The 19,143-nt window shown below is 48.4% G+C and overlaps 1 protein-coding gene across 1 annotated transcript; it reads left to right on the forward strand.

Annotated features, from left to right (window-relative positions):
- Positions 1-17,850, forward strand: NDFIP1 (Nedd4 family interacting protein 1). The gene is made up of 8 exons (XM_021541274.4): positions 1-104; positions 9,463-9,550; positions 10,303-10,433; positions 11,271-11,358; positions 11,526-11,650; positions 13,397-13,463; positions 14,025-14,130; positions 16,071-17,850. Exons 1-7 carry the CDS (start codon positions 66-68, stop codon positions 14,126-14,128), a joined length of 642 nt encoding a protein of 213 aa, XP_021396949.1. The 5' UTR covers positions 1-65; the 3' UTR covers positions 14,129-14,130; positions 16,071-17,850.
- Positions 17,851-19,143: the final 1,293 nt, after the last annotated feature.

The following is a 19,143-nucleotide window of genomic DNA, read 5'->3' on the forward strand; positions in this document are numbered from 1 at the left end:
GACGGGGAGGGCGGGAGCGAGCGGAGCCCGCAGCGAGCAGCGCCCGGGCCCGCACCCAGCGCACCATGGCGGCCGCCGAGCCCAGCACCGGCCGCTACCAGCAGGTGAGGGCGGCGGGGCCGGGCCCGGGCGGCTCCCGCGGCCGCGGGGCCTGCGCTGGCGGCAGCGCCCGGGGCGGAGGCCGCGGGGGCCGGGCCGGGCTCGGGGCGGGGTGTGCCCGCGGTTCGTGCGGGGCCGGGGCCGCTGTTTGCTCTGCCCTGGGGCTGGGGCCCGCACGGGGCCGGGGCCGCTGTTTGCCCTGCCCTGGGGCTGGGGCCCGCACGGGGCCGGGGCCGCTGTTTGCTCTGCCCTGGGGCTGGGGCTCGCACGGAGCCGGGGCCGGTGTTTGCTCTGCCTTGGGGCTGGGGCTCGCACGGGGCCGGGGCCGCTGTTTGCTCTGCCCTGGGGCTGGGGCTCGCACGGGGCCGGGGCCGCTGTTTGCTCCGTCCTGGGGCTGGGGCTCGCACGGGGCCGGGGCCGCTGTTTGCCCTGGGGCTGGGGCTCGCACGGAGCCGGGGCCGCTGTTTGCTCTGCCCTGGGGCTGGGGCTCGCACGGGGCCGGGGCCGCTGTTTGCTCCGTCCTGGGGCTGGGGCTCGCACGGGGCCGGGGCCGCTGTTTGCTCTGCCCTGGGGCTGGGGTCCGCACGGGGCCGGGGCCGCTGTTTGCTCCGTCCTGGGGCTCGCACGGAGCCGGGGCCGCTGTTTGCTCTGCCCTGGGGCTGGGGTCCGCACGGAGCCCGGGCCGCTGTTTGCTCTGCCCTGGGGCTCGCACGGGGCCGGGGCCGCTGTTTGCTCTGCCCTGGGGCTGGGGCCCGCACGGAGCCGGGGCCGCTGTTTGCTCCGTCCCGGCGTTCGCCCGGTCCCCGCGGCGACCTTGGCGCCGGGCGCTGACCCGCCGGTCCCTCCCCGCCGCGGCCGGCGAACCGCCCCGCTCCGCGTCGTGCCGAGGTCACCGTTAGGCTCCTTCCATCTTGAGCGTGCGGACTGCCCCGAGGCCAGGGCTGGCCCGAAAGAGCTCCCTGGGCAATTGGGGTCGTTCTGCCCTCCCTCCTCCCGTTTGTCTGCAGTGCCGGCCCCGCGGAGAGGGCCGGGTGTCAGCCCCGCTGTGACCCAGTTCTGGCAGGCGCCTTTCCGACATCAAACATGGAGAATTCTTTACTTAGAGTAATGCAGAAATCCATCAAAACAGCAGACAGCTCGCTCCTGCTGAACCCAGGCTCTCCCAAGAAATCGCTGTGTTGTGACTTTTCCTGGGTAGCATTCCCGGCGTGGGCAGGCTGGCGCTCGGCAGAGTTTGAGATACACTCTCCCATGGGATGGAGTACTCGTCTCGTCTGACAGCTGCAGGTCTCTGTGTTTTCTGTGTTTTTACATACTGGAAATGTAGAAGTTAAGTAAAACTTAGTGGTTTTTTTTTTTTTTTTTTTTTTTAATTGTTCAGTGCTAGACATATGTGCTCACTTACAATGACAAATCTCTTTGTGTTGTTCTGGGACCTGCTAGGGACAGATAACCAGGTTTCTGCACTAATCGCCTTTCCTGGCAGAGTCCTGCTGGTGGTGTTGACCCCAACAAGTGTCTTCACAAATGTCTTTCCCAAGGGATGTGCAGCGCGTCCCATCGCCCGGAGCAGTGGGGATGGGTGACACAGTCACTGAAGGACCCTGCTGCCCGCTGTGGTGTTCCCTGGCTGATGCACACACTCCTGGTTTCCCTAGAGAGGAGTGTGTAAAGCTGTTGTTTGCCAGCTCGGTGTTGTGTCTGCTCACACCTCGGCAGAGCCAGGGCGGACTCATCTGCGGAGATTAGGGATCCAGGCTGTGCCAGAGGATTTGCACTGCTAAAGACAAGCACATAATGGAGGCCTGTGGAGCCACTGGTTAAACTGGAATGAGAGGCAGATTCTCACATGTAAATGTATTTACTTTTGTGCAGCTGTTTAGAAATTGCTTCTTTTTCCTTGCCCTCTGCCAGAACCCAGGTGTTCCCGTTGCGAAGTGTGGTACCACTGAACTGGCTGCTAATGCTTGTGCTGCTTCAAAACCCTGCAAGCTGTGGAGATGCAGTTGAGATTTAGATAAAGAGAGGATGAGAGAGTGGGAGAGTTTCTGCAGCATTGAATGTGCCAATTTCTCCCCCATATTTTGAAACTTATTGTGTGTGGGAATGTACAATAATGAATGTACCATGTGCCAAGGAAGAGAGACTGATAGTGAAGTGGTAACTGCAAGGGCTAGAGTGAATACAGGACTCAGTGGAGGTAGCCTGGAGAAATTCAAAACGAGCTCATTTAATCCTTTAAATTATTGGATAATGAGTCAGTGGAGGAATTTTTAAAGCTTGATGGTTTTGGGTGATGGGGTAATGCATTAATGGAATTGGTTATATAGGTAGGTGGTTCCTGTACTGGTAAGTTGATTGTCCAAGCATGCCAGGGATATGTAACTCTCACTCTGGGATGGGTTCCTGATGTATCCATGTGTATGTAGGAGCAGCACTGAGGTGTGGGCACTGTGGAACCTGTACAGTATTTGTAGGATTCCTCAATTGTCTGTAATTTCAGGAAAAAAGGTGAGAGTTAGTGACCATGATCTGAGCACAACAGAACTCGATACCCCAGTTTATCTGTGTGTTTCCTCTCCTCTCCCAGCCCTTCCTCAGCCGTGCAGGTGGGATGTGGGAAGGTGGGAATGTGGGCTGTGCTCCATCAGCAGCCTCTTTCTTCCCTGCAAACTCCCAGCCCGTGTCTGTTCACCATCGTGGACAGTGTGCAAGGGCTGTGCACTCATTTATTTTCCAAAGCCAACTTCCTAGCCCATGGCTTTGTTCAGGCACGAGATAATCTGATAAAAAGTAGCCTGCAAAAAGTGATGTCCGCTCACGTACTGAGGAAGTGCAGCTCTGTGCAAAATAAAACTGAAACTCTGGAGAAGGGATTTCAGCCTCCCCCACCCCTTCCATGGGGAGCAGGGCAGGGACAGGCTCAGGCTGCTGGATTTGGATCCTCCTCTGCAGGCCAGGTGCTTGTGGAGGTGGGAATGGAGAGGTTTGGGAAGAAGGACAGAGAGTTGCAGCCCACCCTGGTACTGTTATTCCGGGCACTGCTGTGTCCCAAAAAGGGACATTGAGAGGCTGTTGTCATTTCAGTCTGCCTTTGGGAAAGTTATACAGGGATGTTGTTGGGATTAGTGGACTTAAAGCCTTTCCAGCATAACCCTGGATTGAGAGTTCAGTTGGCAGAACTGTATTTCATCCTTGGAATAGAAATTACCTTCCATTCTGGAAAAAATAGCCCAGCTTTAACAGGTTTATTTACACTCTGTGTTTTCCAGGCATGCTTTGCACTTGAAGCGTTCAAAAATACATGTGAGGTGTATGAGTAATGTAAACCCACCTAGGAAATGGTGGGAGTGTTAAATAATGAAGATGTATTCCTTTTTAAGTGTTGTGTCTTCCTGTTCCACTTGTTGAAGGTTTACATGGATCATGAATCATTCCATAAAGGGAGGTGTCGATGGGAAAAATAAGGAAGAAAGATTTTTTTGTTTGTTTGTTTTTTGTTCTGTGAAAATTGTAGAAGAAATACATTGCTGGAAATAGAATGGTAATAGAGTTGAAATCCATGAAGGGCTACAATGCTTCTTTAATATCTGGGGAGGCTGGAGTGGAACAGGGAGGCAGATATCAGTTCCTGCCTTGTGTGTACCTTAAGCTTGTGTTTAATTTTTCAGCTGAAATGGGCACACATCTTGAAACAAAAAATGAGAACATCCCAAATCTTTTCATGTAAGCAGTTAGAATCAGAAATGTCAGTGACTGTTTCCTCAGTGAGGTCCTTGCAGTGTGCAAAATGTGCTGGGTAAAGATAAGAATGGTAAGAAAAGTTGCAGGGTAGGTTGTTTGCATATTTATTTATGTATTTTGTTCTGTTTGTAAGCAGAATAGGAAATGCCATTGACATAAACCCAGTAAATTTAGAAAAATTGCAGTGAAATTGTTTGTGCAGCCTCTGCCCTGTGTCCAGTCTCAGCTGTGCTCAGGTGACCAAAATCTGGTTATTTTCCTCTGAAACATCCACCTCTGTAGGCAACAGTACCCATCAGGTAAGTTTGCAAGGGTTTAGTGATTCTGTGTGAAAAAGTTATTATAGAATGTAAATACATTCTGTCCCTAAAAATCAAAGGATGTGGGAAAGGCAGGAAAGCAGCAGCAGTCCAGGGTCATCTCACAGCTTGTGTAGCAGGAGAAAATAGCTTTGCATGCAAACTTTTAAATACAGTATTATCTCCGGCACCAGGATGGTGTTGAGCTCTGAGTTGGGCTTTTTTAGTAACTTTGCTCTCATGACTAAAATTCAGTGGGGCTCAGTAACCCCACTGGGAAGCAGCTGTAGGAACAATCCCCAAGGGCTTTGGGTTGTTAAGTGTTCCCAGGAGATGAGCAACCTTTTTCTGTGGGTTTGGCATCATGACTTAGGAGTAACCATACAGAAAGCAAGGATCAAAAGTTCTGTGTTTGTGTGTGAATTCTGATCCTTTGTCATAGGGACGAGTGAGCAAAATTCAGTATCAAGGGCTATCCAGTCATTCTGTTCCTGCCTGTTGTGAAATATCCAAATTTGATCTATGCTGGCACAATGGGATTTTTTTTTTCTATGGAAGATACTTAACCTTCTTCATATGACCATTTAAAAAATGTGATATTTTAAAATGTTTAGAAGTCTTATCAAAATACCCTAATGTCCAGAAGAATATTAATCTGATTCTAAATATTATGAGAAGGCCTTATGCTTTAAGTGTGGGAAATTTAATTACAGCTATCCCAGATTAAAACCTATTTTTTCCATATTAAGACCTTGATCTCTCAAGTCTAAGGCCAGTGTGTGGCACAGGTTTGTGCTGGCCCAAGTGCTTGTTTCCAGTCTGTCCAGACCAGTCTAACTCCCTGTTTGAACAGAAATGAGGGAATTAGACCAGCTTGTTTCCCAGGATTGAGGAGCATTTCTGTGGTGTCATGCCTTGGCTGCAGTGAGTCAGAGGACAACACCCTCATGAGCACAGGTTGTATTTTATGGACATAAAATTGGTTTTGGTTTGTGTTTTTGCCTTTTGGTGGCTCACGGGGTTGTTGCCATCGCCCCCCTCAGCTGGATGCTGCTGCTCTGAGTGTGCTCACTGGGTGCCAGGGAGCTGCTCCAGCTGGGGAGAAACAGCTGGGCTTGGGGAGTGGGGCCACAGTTTTCAGTCCTTTGTTAAAAGGGAGGAGTGCCTCAGAATCCCAAAGTCACTCGGTTTGGAAAAATCGAGTCCAAGTTGTGCCCCATGCCCACCTTGTCCCCAGCCCAGAGCACTGAGTGCCACCTCCAGGTGCCACCTCCAAGGATGGGCACTCCAAACGCCCCTGGGCAGCCCCTGCCAAGGCCTGAGCCCCTTTTCCATGGGGAAATTCTCGGGTTGGCACCGTAGGGAGGTCAGTCCCAGGGCTGGGCTCTGCTCAGGGCTCGGGCAGCAGCGTCAGCATCTCCCCAGGGAGGGGTGGCTTGGCACGGGTGCCAGATGTGCCACCTGAGAGGTGCCCAACACACCTGTGCCAGTGAGGGGCTGGGCCAGACACTCAGAGCTGTCACTGCTCCGGGGAAATGGAAGAGCCTGCGGGAGAAAACAGTTATTTGCTCATCAGGGAGAGAGCTGCAGGGTGTGGGTTGGCTTGTCTGCTAGCTTATCATTATTCCTGCTGATTAATAAGCTGATATTAAGTTACAGGAATTTGCAACAACATCGAGCAAAAGTCAGGATTTTAAATCAGGGTGTGTTTAATTAAGAAAAGTGAAAGTCAGTAAAAATAACTCTGCTTTTCAGAGTTGGCAGTGACTTTAATTTACTTCCAAAAGGCTGAAGATATGTAATGATATGTGATCTATTGCTAAGGCCAAGCTTGTAGTAATGTTGGTTTAATGTAGTGTTGCTGATTTAGTGTAAAGAATATTTACATGTGCAGCCTCAGAACTTGGCAAAGGGGAGTTAAAAAATAAAGACTCAAAACTATGAGAGCAGCCCATATGCTGAGTTTAGAAAATTTGGAAGAATTAACCAATATATTTATTGGAAATGCTTTCTTCAAAGTTTACATGGAAATATTTCCAAACAGCTTGGAAGATTTTAACTTTTATGTTGCCGTGCTGTATATTTATATGGGACAGGTCTTGGTCAGGGCAAGTGGCAACCAGAGGTGATGTCCTGCTCATTGCCAGCCTTCTGATGCTGGTTCTTTTTTTGAAAATAAATATCCTTGGGTGTTCTGTCAGTTAACTTTCTGTTGTTTTAGCAGTCTGGTGAAAAAATCCCAGCCAAGCTGTTTCAGTAACTACATGCATGGCTGTAAAGCCTGTCTTATTTTTCTATGCCACGAAATCCAGAACCTTGCCTGAAAAGCTAAAATCCATCAGTGAATCTAGGAAAGAATTATCCCAGGGCCTCAGCAGAGCAGCCTGGAGTCAGACAGTGCTTTGAACTGGGCTCTCTGGGTTCTGCAGGCTCGGGGGATGCTCTGGGAGCGGGTCTGTACCTGGAGCTGCGCAGGGCAGGTGGAGCGGGGCCAGGCCGGGGCAGCAGTGCAGCCCTGCGAGGCCTGATGAGTCACTCTTCCTGTCACATGAACCCTCCCTGCTCTGCTAATAGGCACTTAGTTGATTTTAGATGCCTGGAATCATTAAAAAGGCTGGAAGGCATTTGTGTACCTTGTCCATTAGAAGAAAAATATGTTTTCTATAACTGTAACCTCCTACAGCCTCCAGCTCAACTTCAGAAAGTAGCTGCATTTTTTGTGTCATTATCCATTACCTGAACTGGGATGTTTGAAGGCAGCAGTGAATTCAGCTGCTTTCTCCCACATTACATTGGTGGAAGAATATGTATTTCTTTTTACTATTGAAAGAAGGACCAGTGGTAGGAGTTAATATTCCACTCAATATCTGTGTCCTCTTTGTTTCATTTCTTCCAGTGTTGTCACACGTGGTGCTTTCCTCCCTGCTCCCTCCTGGCTGTGCTCTCAGGCTGTAGCTGCCTTCTTTCTTACAGGCATGAGGGGTTGAATTTCTGCCACCCCCTCACCTGGAGAACAGGTAGCAAAGGGCACGTGGAATGCAGAGTGTCCCAGCTGTGACAGAGCCTTTCCTCCTGCTGATAGACCAGGTCCTGCACAGGCAGAGGGAGAAAAGAAGTGCTGAATTTTTGTGGATAGACTGACAATAAGCATGGTGGAGCATTTTCTGAGAATTCATAAACTACAGAGCTGGGAGAATCATGGAGTCACAGGGTAGTTTGGGTTGGGATGACCTTAATTTTTTAAATATTTTTTTGCCCCTGTCATGCCCAGGGATCCAGGGTCAGCCTCTCTAGGCAGAGATTGAATCAAGCAGTTTGGCTCTGTGTTTTCCTGTCCCTTTCATTGCCCCTCTTCCTCTGTGCAGGGTGGCTTGGGATTTCTGGAGTAATGTTGTCTTTTTATAAAAAAAATAAAGCATATTCTAATAGGCAATTGCTTCTCAAGTTAGTTTGCATTTACTTCTAATGCTGAGCTCCGTGGGGTTTATAAAATGAGGCGTTTTTGTTCCTTGGAAAGGCTTTGAGAAGATGAAGGTGTGGTGGGAGTTGCTGCAGCTCCTCCTGTCCCTGCTCGGTGCCCTGGAGCTCAGTAAAGCTGCAGGTGAGGCAGGTCCTGCCACCTCCAGCCCCAGGGCCTCACACCCTGGGGCTGTTTGCTCTGCTCACATCTGGCCAGGTCCTGCTGACAGCTGTGCTGGGAGCTGCTCCCGGGAACATGGATTAAATTTTCATCCGGATCACCCATTTCTCCTTCTTCAAGGAGATGGTTCAGCATTGTCATGTGAGGACTGCTTATTCAGAAAGCTTGGGGCTGACCCAAGCACTCTTTTTTCCCCACCTATTCTGTTCAGAAAATGTTCCTGGGCAGCAGAGTGAGCTTCAGCTGACATGGAACTGGAGTGCAGGATGGTGGTGCTCTGCTGTTTTACTGCACCTGGACTGGCAGAAAGTGCTCTTGATTTTGTTCTGGTGCTTTCCAGTGTAATTTCCTCCCTTTTCTCCCTCTCAGCTGACCCCTTGGACATGCCAGCAGAACCACTTGTCATCTGCTAAGCACAGTCAGGACTTTCACAGAGGATGTGGATGCAGTGTGATCTGGAGCAGACTATAGATTATTGACTTTCACTGGCACAGAGCAGCTGTGGCTGTCCCTGGATCCCTGGCAGTGCCCAGGGCCAGGTTGGATACTGGGGCATGGAGGAGCCAGGGACAGTGAGAGATTCCCCATGGCAGAGGGTAGAATGAGATGGCCCAACCCAAACCATTCTGTGATCTCTGATGTTAAGCAGCAAAGGAATAAAACTCCAAAGCACCGAACACTTGGATATCCAAGATCTGCATTTAGAAGAGTGAGCTGATTTATTTTCTCCTGATACAAATAAGATAAGAACATCCCCCTACGCCCCCATCCCTGTGTTAAACACTCAAGGAGAATGGCAGCATGTCTCTCCAAAGAAAAGAAAGCAAAATATCCTGGATGGCTTCAGGAGCAAATGTGTGGGATTGCAGGAGGGAGAGCTGGAGGAGACATTGGTGGTGATCTCAAACGAGGGCAGTGCCTCCTGCTCACCCCAGTGCTTCAGTCTGGAGGTGCTTGATTGAGGTGAGTTATTCTGCAGAAAACCTCAGTGCCTGTGCTGCTGAGGTGATGGGAAATGGAAGGAAGGAGAGCGTGAGATGGCAGCTGTAACCTCCTTTCTGGCCTGGCACTGCTGCTCCCTGATCAAAGCTGCCATGGCACACCTGCCTCGTGTGGATGATGCTGGATCTGTGATAGCTCCTGGTTATTTATACAGAGCCTGTGGGAAGCACAGTGCACAAAATAAACCCGCTCCTTTTCAGTCATGCAGTGTGAAAGGTTGAAGGGAAATGGCAACATTTATACTTCTGTGCATCATTATGTAATGTATCCGTGGAAAATGTATCCATCCTTCCTTAGCAAAGCCACAGGCAGCAATGGAGCCTTTTGTTGGGTAGCTCTCTGTATTTCTTTGACTAAAAACAGATGCAATGCAGCTTCCAAGCAGTGTGAGCTGAGGAAGTGCCAGGGAAATGGAAAGGTACCGCAAAGCTGTGTGCTGTGCTTTGCTGGAGTCCAGGTGTGTGAGGAGAGGATTTAAAAACAACATTAAAGCAGGGATGAAAGATTGATCATTTCAAGTGGGAATGCTTCGGAGGGAGGCTGGGCAGCTGCTCTGCGTCCCGCGGTGCTGCAGAGCAGTGTCCTTCCAGAAGAGTGTGTTGTGTGCACACAGCAAGCTGCAGGGGTGGTGTCAGAGCCCCGAGGAGCCCCCTGACCCCGGGGTGTGGTTCTGTTCAGCTGCAGAATGAAGAGGAGCCGGGCGAGGCCGTGCCGGTGGTGAACGACGCCCCGCCGCCCTACAGCAGCATCTCTGCAGAGAGCACAGGTACTGTCACCTGGGCAGAGGGCTGGCATTGCTCCGCTGCCACCGACTGCTCTCCTCATCCACAGCTGGCTCTGCAGCACCTTCCCAAGCTGCAAGGGTCGGGATTGATCCACACAGCCTGTCGCTGCTTGTGGTTTAGGAGATGCAATTTGGCTGCACTCATCTGATGTCATCCCATCAAGGGGTGTTCAAGTTACAGTTCACAGTGTTCTCAGTAAATTGAAGACAGTTAAAAATCAAAGTGCTGGGAGGATTTGTGGTTCCCTTCTCATTTATCTGGCATTTGGATGATGCTGTGCCCCTTCCTTAAAGGATTTGTTACTTAAAAGGGTTTAAAGAATTCACTTTTCCTGCACTTTCCAATAACTAAGCACTTGGCCATAAGGATGGGACTTTGAATCTTCCTCCTGTCCTGTCACTAATAACTTTAATAACCACTTGGATCTGGAAACGTGACTGTTTCTGAGTATCCAAGTCAGCAGAGGCACAGCATGTGGTGTTGGTTTAAGCAGAAGCACAGCCAGACATGTTCACTGAGTGTTCTCTGGATTGCTGGCTGTCAGAGAAGGTGCTCCTGTGCTTTTCCCTTTCTGCTTTGGGATGGCAGCAGGCTGGGGTGGGCAGAAGGGTGGGGAGGGGACAGACAGCCTGGGGAATGGGGCTCATTGGGAGTCACCTGGAGCACTGCTCGTTCCCAGCACGGAGTGGTGAGGAAGTGCTGAGTTCCCTCCCGTGTCACTGTTTTTGTGCAGCTTACTTTGACTACAAGGATGAGTCAGGCTTCCCGAAGCCACCGTCCTACAACGTGGCCACCACCCTGCCCAGCTACGACGAGGCCGAGAGGAGCAAGGCCGAGGCCACCATTCCCTTGGTTCCTGGCAGGGTGAGTGTCCTGCCTGTCCCTGCACTGCTGGGGGCAGCTCAGCTTCAACTCCTGCCCGTCATGTGGCATGACTTTTAACACTCGTGTTGGTTTTTTTTGTGTTTTTTGAAGCTTTCTGGGGTGGTGATATTCCACACTTCTGAGAGTCCTGTGGCTGTTTTTTTTTCCCTGTGAGCGCTGTGATGATGTCAGACATCTCAGTGATGCCAGCATGTGCTAGCCAGATTAGCTTGGCAAGCTGACAGAGGGACTGTGCTGTATCCCTGTGCACTGACACTGGGGGTTTTGTTGGTTTTTTTTTCATTTTTAAAAAAGATTTAGGATTAATTCTTCAGCTGTCTGGCATATCTACCCTTGATACTCCTGCTGCTTACTCAGTTGACTTTTCTGGAGGTCATTGTAGCTGATACAAGGATGATAAAACCATTCTATCAGAATTATATTTTTCTGTTTTTTCAATATTATCTCTTGTTCAGCCATTCCCTCCACCCCTGCTAGCATGAGAAATCCACTGCTCATTACACTTCTTCACAGAAGCCAAATTCCTTGCTGAGATGATAATTTTTTGATGAGTTGAAGAATTCTTCACGGTGAGAACAAGAACATGCTGGATCTCAACTGTATTAAAAATAAAGATACATTTCCTATTATATAGATAACATTTAATATCCTGCACCATTTCAGGATGAGAAACAAGAATTTTCTCATGCTTGCATTGTAGCCTTTTGAGATTTAGGATTCCAGCCCTTGTTTTGAAGAGTCCCACCCAGAAGTAGGGTTGCTGTGTAGACTGGACTGATCTAAATCCCCCTTGTGCTGCCTCCCTCTGCATTGCAGGATGATGACTTTGTGACACGGGATGACTTTGATGACACTGACCAGCTGAGGATAGGAAATGATGGCATTTTCATGCTGACTTTCTTCAGTAAGTACCTGATGGAATGAACTTTTTTCCAAGCAGTGACCCAGAATAGTTAGGGTCACATTTATGTTTATGTAGCACCAGGAAAAACATGTGTGCAAGGGGTTTATGTTTTTTTTCCTTGGAATATAAAGGTGTCTTGACCTGCTGCTTTTCTTCTGCTTTCTCAGTGGCATTCCTCTTCAACTGGATTGGATTTTTCCTGTCTTTCTGTCTGACTACTTCAGCTGCAGGACGATATGGGGCCATTTCTGGCTTTGGTCTCTCTCTTATTAAGTGGATCCTTATTGTCAGGGTGAGTTGTGTGCTGCAAAACCACGTACAGACACTGATACTCTTTTTTTCCTCAGCAGATTTTTATCTTATACTGAAGTTAGTGATAAATTTAGCTGTTTTTTTTTTTTTTAATAATGAAATAATTTTTGAACTACTTGTTCAGTATGAACATGTGAGTTTGTGGGTTTTAAGTTGGGTAACTCTTTGGGGGCTCTCCTGGTAGGAGAGAGTTTCTAGTTTACTTTAAAACTTAAGTTTTTTTTCTATAGATAAAAATTAAAGTTAGTGTTTTTTTAAAAATCAGAACACCCCAAAACAAACAAAAAATTTTTTTTTACTCTTAAGTTCTCACAAGAACAGAGCTTTTTCATACTTGTATTCTGTTTATATGCTGGAATTACAATTGTAGTAAAAGAAAAGAAAGATTGCACACCCAGATATGCTTTGGGGATGCTCCATCCCTGGGAGTGTCCACGTTTAAGCTGGACAGGGATTCCTGGGATAGTGGAAGGTGTCCTTGTCTGTGGCAGAAGAGAGGAGCTGTAGGATCCAGCCCAGCCCATTCTGGGATTCTTTCTGTGTCTGCCAGAGGCACTGGGCTGCTCAGAGTGTGGTTTGTGCTGAGCAGCAGCACCCCTCTGATCCTGGGAAAACATCAGCCCTGCCTTCGGCCTCTGCAGCCTGCTGTGCCCTAGGCTCTCTGCAAAGAAGGAGATCTCTGAAATGCTGGTGAGGAGAGGGAAGAGGGCCGTGGCAGGAGTGAGCCTTGGAGCAGCAGTGGGAGAAGGCCGTGGGTGCCCTCTGCTGCAGCCTCCCCGCGGCACAGGAGCAGGCACCAGGAGCAAGCTGCCATCCTGCTCCGGGCTTTTTGCTCTTATGTTTTTTGAGGGATTGGGAGAGAGTATTTCCATCAGGAAATCTTTATTTGGAGCCTGTGAAATGATGGCATTCCGGGCTGAAAGTTGACTGTCAAGCAAAGCAGCTTGCTGGCTGTAAGTAGAAGTACGAGCGTTCATGTCAGAGCTGTCACTTCCTACCCTGTCTTTTGGGGCTGGGAGTTCTAATTTGTAAATACAGCATCTCTTCACTTTTCTGTAGGCAATTTTTATGGTCATCTTGGTACAGAGGTGTTAAGGACTCTTTGCTGGATTAAGAGGTGTGACAGAAGGAGGTGACATTAACTTTGGATTTGATTTTAATGTCAGTAACTAACTTACCTTTTGTTAGGTTTTTAAACTTGAATAGAACAAACCCAGAGGAATGATACTGTATTTATACTGAAACTGTGAACTTCAGTGCTCTCACAGTGTTGGTACCTTTAATTTCCCAATTGGGAGTCCTGTCAGTGGATTCCACAAATGTGGGATTTCTTTCCCAGCTGTTACACCATCCAACCTGACAGTGTAATGAATGTGCTGTGCTGCTGCAAGCCTGCTCTGCCCTTTCAGAACCTGTATTTGTGCTTTCTAAGCATCCAGGACACAATTTAAAACTGGAATATTTGCCCAGTGTCCTTATGCCTCACTGATTGCCAGAGTTCATAGCTGGGTGTTGAATCTGTCCCATTCCCCTTGTTGGAGCTGGTGCAGAAAAACCATAAATAACAGTTTGTGGAGGTAACTCATTCCTGCAGCTGGTGAAATGCAGCATTGCATGAGTTCTCTTGTGTGCAGCCCTGATCTGGTTACTGCTAAAATTGGTGGGGATAGATGTTGGTTCACAAACTTCCATGTGCTCTAAACTGTATTTTTTGGCTGTTTTTCAGTTCTCCACCTATTTTCCTGGTTACTTTGATGGCCAGTACTGGCTTTGGTGGGTCTTCCTTGTACTAGGTGAGTGCTGTGGGGGGAAAGATGCTTAAAAACTCTGTAAAGTCAGTTAGGATTTTGTGAGCATACCTGGCTGTTAAATATGTGTGTGTAGATGTCCAGATGAAATGTGAGCCTCATGCTCCACTGGCTGAACACATTCAGGTTTTAAAGGCACGTGTAAACACTGTCCTTCTGTTGCCAGTTCTTTGTGGCAGCATCCTGACATCATCCAGAAGTTAAGAAGAGAATAATGCTTGTAACTGATGTTTTGTCTGTTCTTGCATCTTAAATGGAAGAGTGGATTGTTGCCTTCCTCGTTTTATTTTCTCTTTCCTGCTTTGAGAGTCACTGGATCTTGTTTGGAGTCCAAGGTTTTGTGGTTGCCCAAGGAAAGTTTGTTTCTGAAGTTACCTGAAATGGAAAGATGAGGTGTTACTGCTACCAAAAATAATTACTGTGTGATCAGCTGCCGTGCATCCCAGTGATGAGGTTCCTCTGTGGTGGTGACAGGGGTTCAGCTGCTCCCTCTCCTTGAAGAAGCAACACCTGTGTTAACTGGACAAATGTGTCTCTCCCCTGCAGGTTTTCTGCTGTTTCTCAGAGGATTTATTAATTATGCAAAGGTTAGGAAGATGCCAGATACGTTTTCCACTCTTCCCAGGACCAGAGTTCTCTTTATTTACTAAAGGTAAATTTTCTGCTTTCCTGAATTTGTTCTGCTTTGATTTTAACTGTATTTAATAACTTTTCTGGGCTACACTTTCCATTGTTGAATATTTTTAGAACTCAAGGAAGCAGGGAACAGTTATTTCTTGGTACTCCCTACCCAGCTTCTGAGTCTGCAGAGCCCAGACTGGCTGATGGGAGGCAGAGAAACACTGGACATTTCTCCCTGAGGTTTTGCTGTGAGGGAATGGATATTCATTTGATTCCCTGACTAAATACTGTGAGAACAAAACCCCTGCCCCTTGGTTCTGCAGTGGATTTGGCAAATGTGTCTTTGAGAATAAATCACATGCCTGAAACACGCGGTGTGTCCCAAACCCAAGGAGAGGTCACAAAATGTTGTTAGAGGGGCGTGCCACTGCCTTTGGCTTTTGTCCCAGAACGAGCAATTTGTCTGAATTCTGCTGTTTGAAACTGCTGCCAGGCTCCTGAAGAAGTGACAGCCTTGCACACCTTTGCTCTCCTCACACCCTCCCACACGCCTGAGCTGTCCTGCCTGAACATCTTACAAACACCTGAGTGCCTGGGAGTCTTTTGCTTCAGTGCTGAGCCTCAGCCTGGCTGCCTTAATGGGGCTTTAAAGGAGGAGGCTTAAGTAGCTGAAGCCTTGTAGCATAATTTCCTGCTCACAGCAGATAATGGCCTGGCATTAACTGTCCCTCCCCGAGGGGAAGGAAATCCTGGAATAGGTTGCTTCCCAGCTGGGGAATGCAACATGATGCTCCCTTTAGAAATATCATAATAACACTCCATTTCCCCAGAGAGGCAATTGCAGCTGGGACAGTCAAAGAAACCAAACCAACCCCAGCTTTAAATTGGGGGTCATTAAATTGTTGAGATTTGAAAACCGAGCCTTGGGTTTCCAAATGCACTTCCCTTTTATTAGAAACTGCAAATTGCCCATGATTCTACTTCATTTCCAGGCTGTGAGGAGAACCTGCAGCACAGAACAGCCTTTGTGCACTGCTTTCCTCTGGTGATAGTGTGTAAAAATAGTTCAGCCAATTTCTTTACGTGTTTCAGTTCTGTTTAACAAAGTTCTGGTTTGTGACCTCCTCAGGATCTGTAATGTCCTCCCAGACTCCTGCTGAGTCACCAGAGGGTTGATTTCCCCCCCGGTTTATGGTCACGGAATGTGAGCATTTAAAGTCAGCTTTATCTCTGTATTTTGTCTGACTGAACAATTTTTTAAAAAATTTTGCTCCTTTATCCAAACTTTATTTTTTTATTTCCTAAATGAACTCTGTGGTTTCTTTTTGCATAGACTTCTCCTATGTTTGAAATTACAGTTTTAGAGACCTGGCTTCATTCTTTGCTTGTGTGGAGGTGTGGAGTGTTTAAATTCTTATTTATGTGTCATTTTAGAACATTTTCAAAAAGCACTTTCAGATATGCTGAGATAAATGTCCAGAATAATTCATAAATATTTCAACTGTGATACTTCACCTGAAAATAAATCTTTAATCCTGAATTCTGAGTGAAAAAAAAAAAAACCACAAAAAACTTGGATTTTTAGTGTATTACTCTTCTTAGATTAGATTTCCTCTTCAGGGCGTGATGCAAAGGGCACAGTGAGAGATTAGTTTTATTTCAGAGCAGGGATAATTTTTAGAAAATTAGGAGGGCAATAATGAGTGCAAACCAGAAAATACAACCTGGTGAAATGAATCTGGTGAGAAGCTGGAGTTCAGTATTCCAGCTGTGTGTGCAGTAATGGACACAATCCTGGTGTTATCCCATAAAATACGCACAGATTCCTGAGAATTTTGCTGGAGTCACATCATTGTGTGCTGAGACACTTCATAAGCCCCTAGACATCCTGTGCTGTGTGAACAACATCCTCCTGTTATCCAAAATAACCCTCTGACTGCAGTGTCGGTGTTCAATATCCTTCTCCAACAGATGTTTTCTGGCAAATGTCTTCCTGCATTAGTGAAATCCCCCCCAAGAAGCAGCAGGACACCTGCAGGAAGTGAATCAAGGCTCTGGAGCAGAAGAAAAAATAATCACCTGCTTTAAAATAAATAAATAAAAGTACTGTTGGAAAAAGTAAAAAAAAAAAGGAGAAGCATTTATTTTGATTTGTTTTTAGGTGTAAAATTTTAATAATTAACGCAGAATTCTGTAATTGTTGACTCATTAGTGGCTAATGTGTGAAGCAGCTCTTGCAGTGAGTGCTGATGGAGCTGTTCAGCCGAGTTTGTGGTGTTTGGGCAGCAGGAGCCGTCCCGGGGCCAGCAGGGGCCAGGCTTGCTTTAGTTCCTCCTCCAGCCTGGGAGCTGCCCTGCTCTGCCTGTGCTGGGCTGAGTGTGACACCCTGTGCAGTGACACCCTGTGCAGTGTGTGTGACACCCTGTGCAGAGTGTGACACCCTGCACAGTCTGTGACACCCCGTCCTGGACAGTGTGTGACACCCTGTCCTGCACAGTCTGTGACACCCCGTCCTGGACAGTGTGTGCTCTGTGTCCTGTACAGTCTGTGACACCCCATCCTGGACAGTCTGTGCTCTGTGTCCTGCACAGCCCATGTAAGCCCATGTCCTGTACAGTCCCCATGTGCCACATCCTGTCCAGCCTGTGTGCATCGTGTCCTGTACAACCCATGGACCTCCATGTACTCCGTGTGCTGTCCATCCTGTGTGCTTCATGTACTCCGTGTGCTGTCCATCCTGTGTGCTTCATGTACTCCATGTGCTGTCCATCCTGTGTGCTTCATGTACTCCGTGTCCCATCCATCCTGTGTGCTCCATGTACTCCGTGTCCCATCCATCCTGTGTGCTCCATGTACTCCGTGTCCTGTCTATCCTGTGTGCTCCATGTGCTCCGTGTCCCATCCATCCTGTGTGCTCCATGTACTCTGTGTCCTGTCCACCCCTGTACTCTGTATCCTGTCCCTGTTCATCCCTGTCTCCCTGTCCTCCATGTCCTGTCCATCCCTGTCCCCATGTCCTGCTGTCCATCCCAGTCCATCCCTGTCCCCATGTCCTGCTGTCCATCCCAGTCCATCCCTGTCCCCCGTGTCCTGCTGTCCGTCCAGTCCATCCCTGTCCCCCATGTCCTGCTGTCCATCCCTGTCCCCCTGTCCTGCTGTCCATCCCTGTCCCCCTGTCCTGCTGTCCGTCCCAGTCCATCCCTGTCCCCCTGTCCTGCCTGGCACGCAGGGTGACTCGAGCTGAGGTGACAGCCCTGTGAAGGTGTCAGCAGGGTGGCAGAGCTGCAGACCCCCGGCACCCAGGGGCCTGTGGAGGAAAAGGGGTCACTGCAGTCCAGGCTCCGAGGTGTCATTGGGAATTTAGAGGTGGCACAAGTATTAACTTTTAACAGTCTTTATTCTCGGTGTTGTAGTATCCTTTCCTTTCGCACACCAACTTTTTGGCTCTCCAGGGGTTTTCACCAACAGGTCTGTAGTGTAAAACTAAAAGATCATGTTGCAACTTTGTATAAAAACCATCTTGCAAAACAAAGGCCTTTTTTTTTCTTTGGCTTGGGACTTTTGAGACAATTCCTAACATACCTGTAATTCTTGCTTTTATAATTTGTGTTAGCAGAGACTCTGATGCTTTGGAAATGTAGATTTAATGTGCACTCCTGTGCTTTCTGCCAAGTGGTCATTCACTTTGGAGTTTTACAATGTTCAACCTGTAAATACAGCAGAATATCAATAAATGTCACTTCTGTAGCAATTGTTGCTGTAGGTTAATGTTTAATTGAGTTTTGATGTGTTATTGCACCTGGTTATCCATGATAAACACAGATTATCTGGGGGCATTCCATCTCTTTCCATGGAAGGCATAACACAAATCTGCAAGGTGTCCATCTTTTTTGTAACCAAGCCTGTCAGGAAAAGGTGATTCCATTTTGGGGAATTTGTTGGATTTTTTGGTAGTTTCACGACTTACCTGACCCATGAAACTGGTTTTGGTTCACAGCTGAACTTCTCAAATGTACAGTCCCCACAAATGAGCATTTGGGGCTGACAGAGATGGATCGAGGTTCCACAGCTTCCTCTTTAAACAAGAATAAATCAACATAGAATTAGGAATTTTATCCTACAAGGCAAAATCTGCAACGTTGGGGAACTCTGAATCACATTTGCCCAAACTTGGTCGATCGGCCTCATGTTTGCTCTCCTGGCATCTGGGCCTTATTTGGGCTTGAATATCCAGAGAACTGGAATATTTGGCATTCCTGTTGCTGCTCCTGCAGTGGCCTGAAGCTGCAGACACCTCCAGCTCGGCGTTCCTGCGCAGACAGAGGCTCTGGGGAGGACGGGCTCTGGGGAAGCCACGCTGTGTTTGCTGTGGGTTCACACCAACTCCAGGCTCAGACACTTGTGTTGGCTCTGTGACAGCTCAGCCACTTCACAGCACCCAAGTGGCAGGGCTGTGGTCACCTGCAGTGACCAAGTAAACACCTCTGGCCTTCCTGACAGCCAGGCTGGGGGTGGATGGAGCCTTTGGTGCTGCTGTGCTGTGCTGGGGACTGAGCTCAGGCTCCCCAGGACCTCTGGCACGGCCAGGGAGTGACAGGATGGGGGAATGCTTCCCCCTGCCAGAGGGCAGGGCTGGATGGGATATTGGGAAGGCATTCCTGTCTGTGAGGGTGGGCAGGCCCTGGCACAGGGTGGCTTCCCTGGCAGTGTCCCAGGCCAGGTTGGACAGGGCTTGGAGCGATCTGGGACAGTGGGAGGTGTCCCTGCCCATGGCAGGGGGTGGCACTGAATGGGCCTTTAGGTCCCTTCTGCCAAAACCAGTGAGAAGTGCATCTTGAGATCTGATGTCCAGTTTCCATGGAAGATGGAAAAGCAACCCCAGGGGAGAAGGCTCAGCTGAAGGGAGAACAGCACGTGCTGGAAGAAATCAGATCTGCCTCTGGAGGAGGTAAGAGCACCATGGAGGAAAGGAGTGGGGTCTGCCCATTGTCTGTGCTCTTCTGTGAAAATATTGGTGCTGATTGTCATAATGTGAAATAGAGGA

The sequence above is a fragment of the Lonchura striata genome, chromosome 13 (genome assembly GCF_050655825.1).
Source record: "Lonchura striata isolate lonStrDom1 chromosome 13, ASM5065582v1, whole genome shotgun sequence".
Taxonomy (NCBI): Eukaryota; Metazoa; Chordata; class Aves; order Passeriformes; family Estrildidae; genus Lonchura; species Lonchura striata.

Bases quoted from the DNA above. Each gene is read 5' to 3' on its own strand.
- NDFIP1 (XM_021541274.4), top strand. From the start codon at position 66: ATGGCGGCCGCCGAGCCCAGCACCGGCCGCTACCAGCAG. The intron at 11,359-11,525 runs GTAAGTACCTGA...CTGCTTTCTCAG, and splicing joins TTTCATGCTGACTTTCTTCA to TGGCATTCCTCTTCAACTGG. The intron at 11,651-13,396 runs GTGAGTTGTGTG...GCTGTTTTTCAG, and splicing joins AGTGGATCCTTATTGTCAGG to TTCTCCACCTATTTTCCTGG.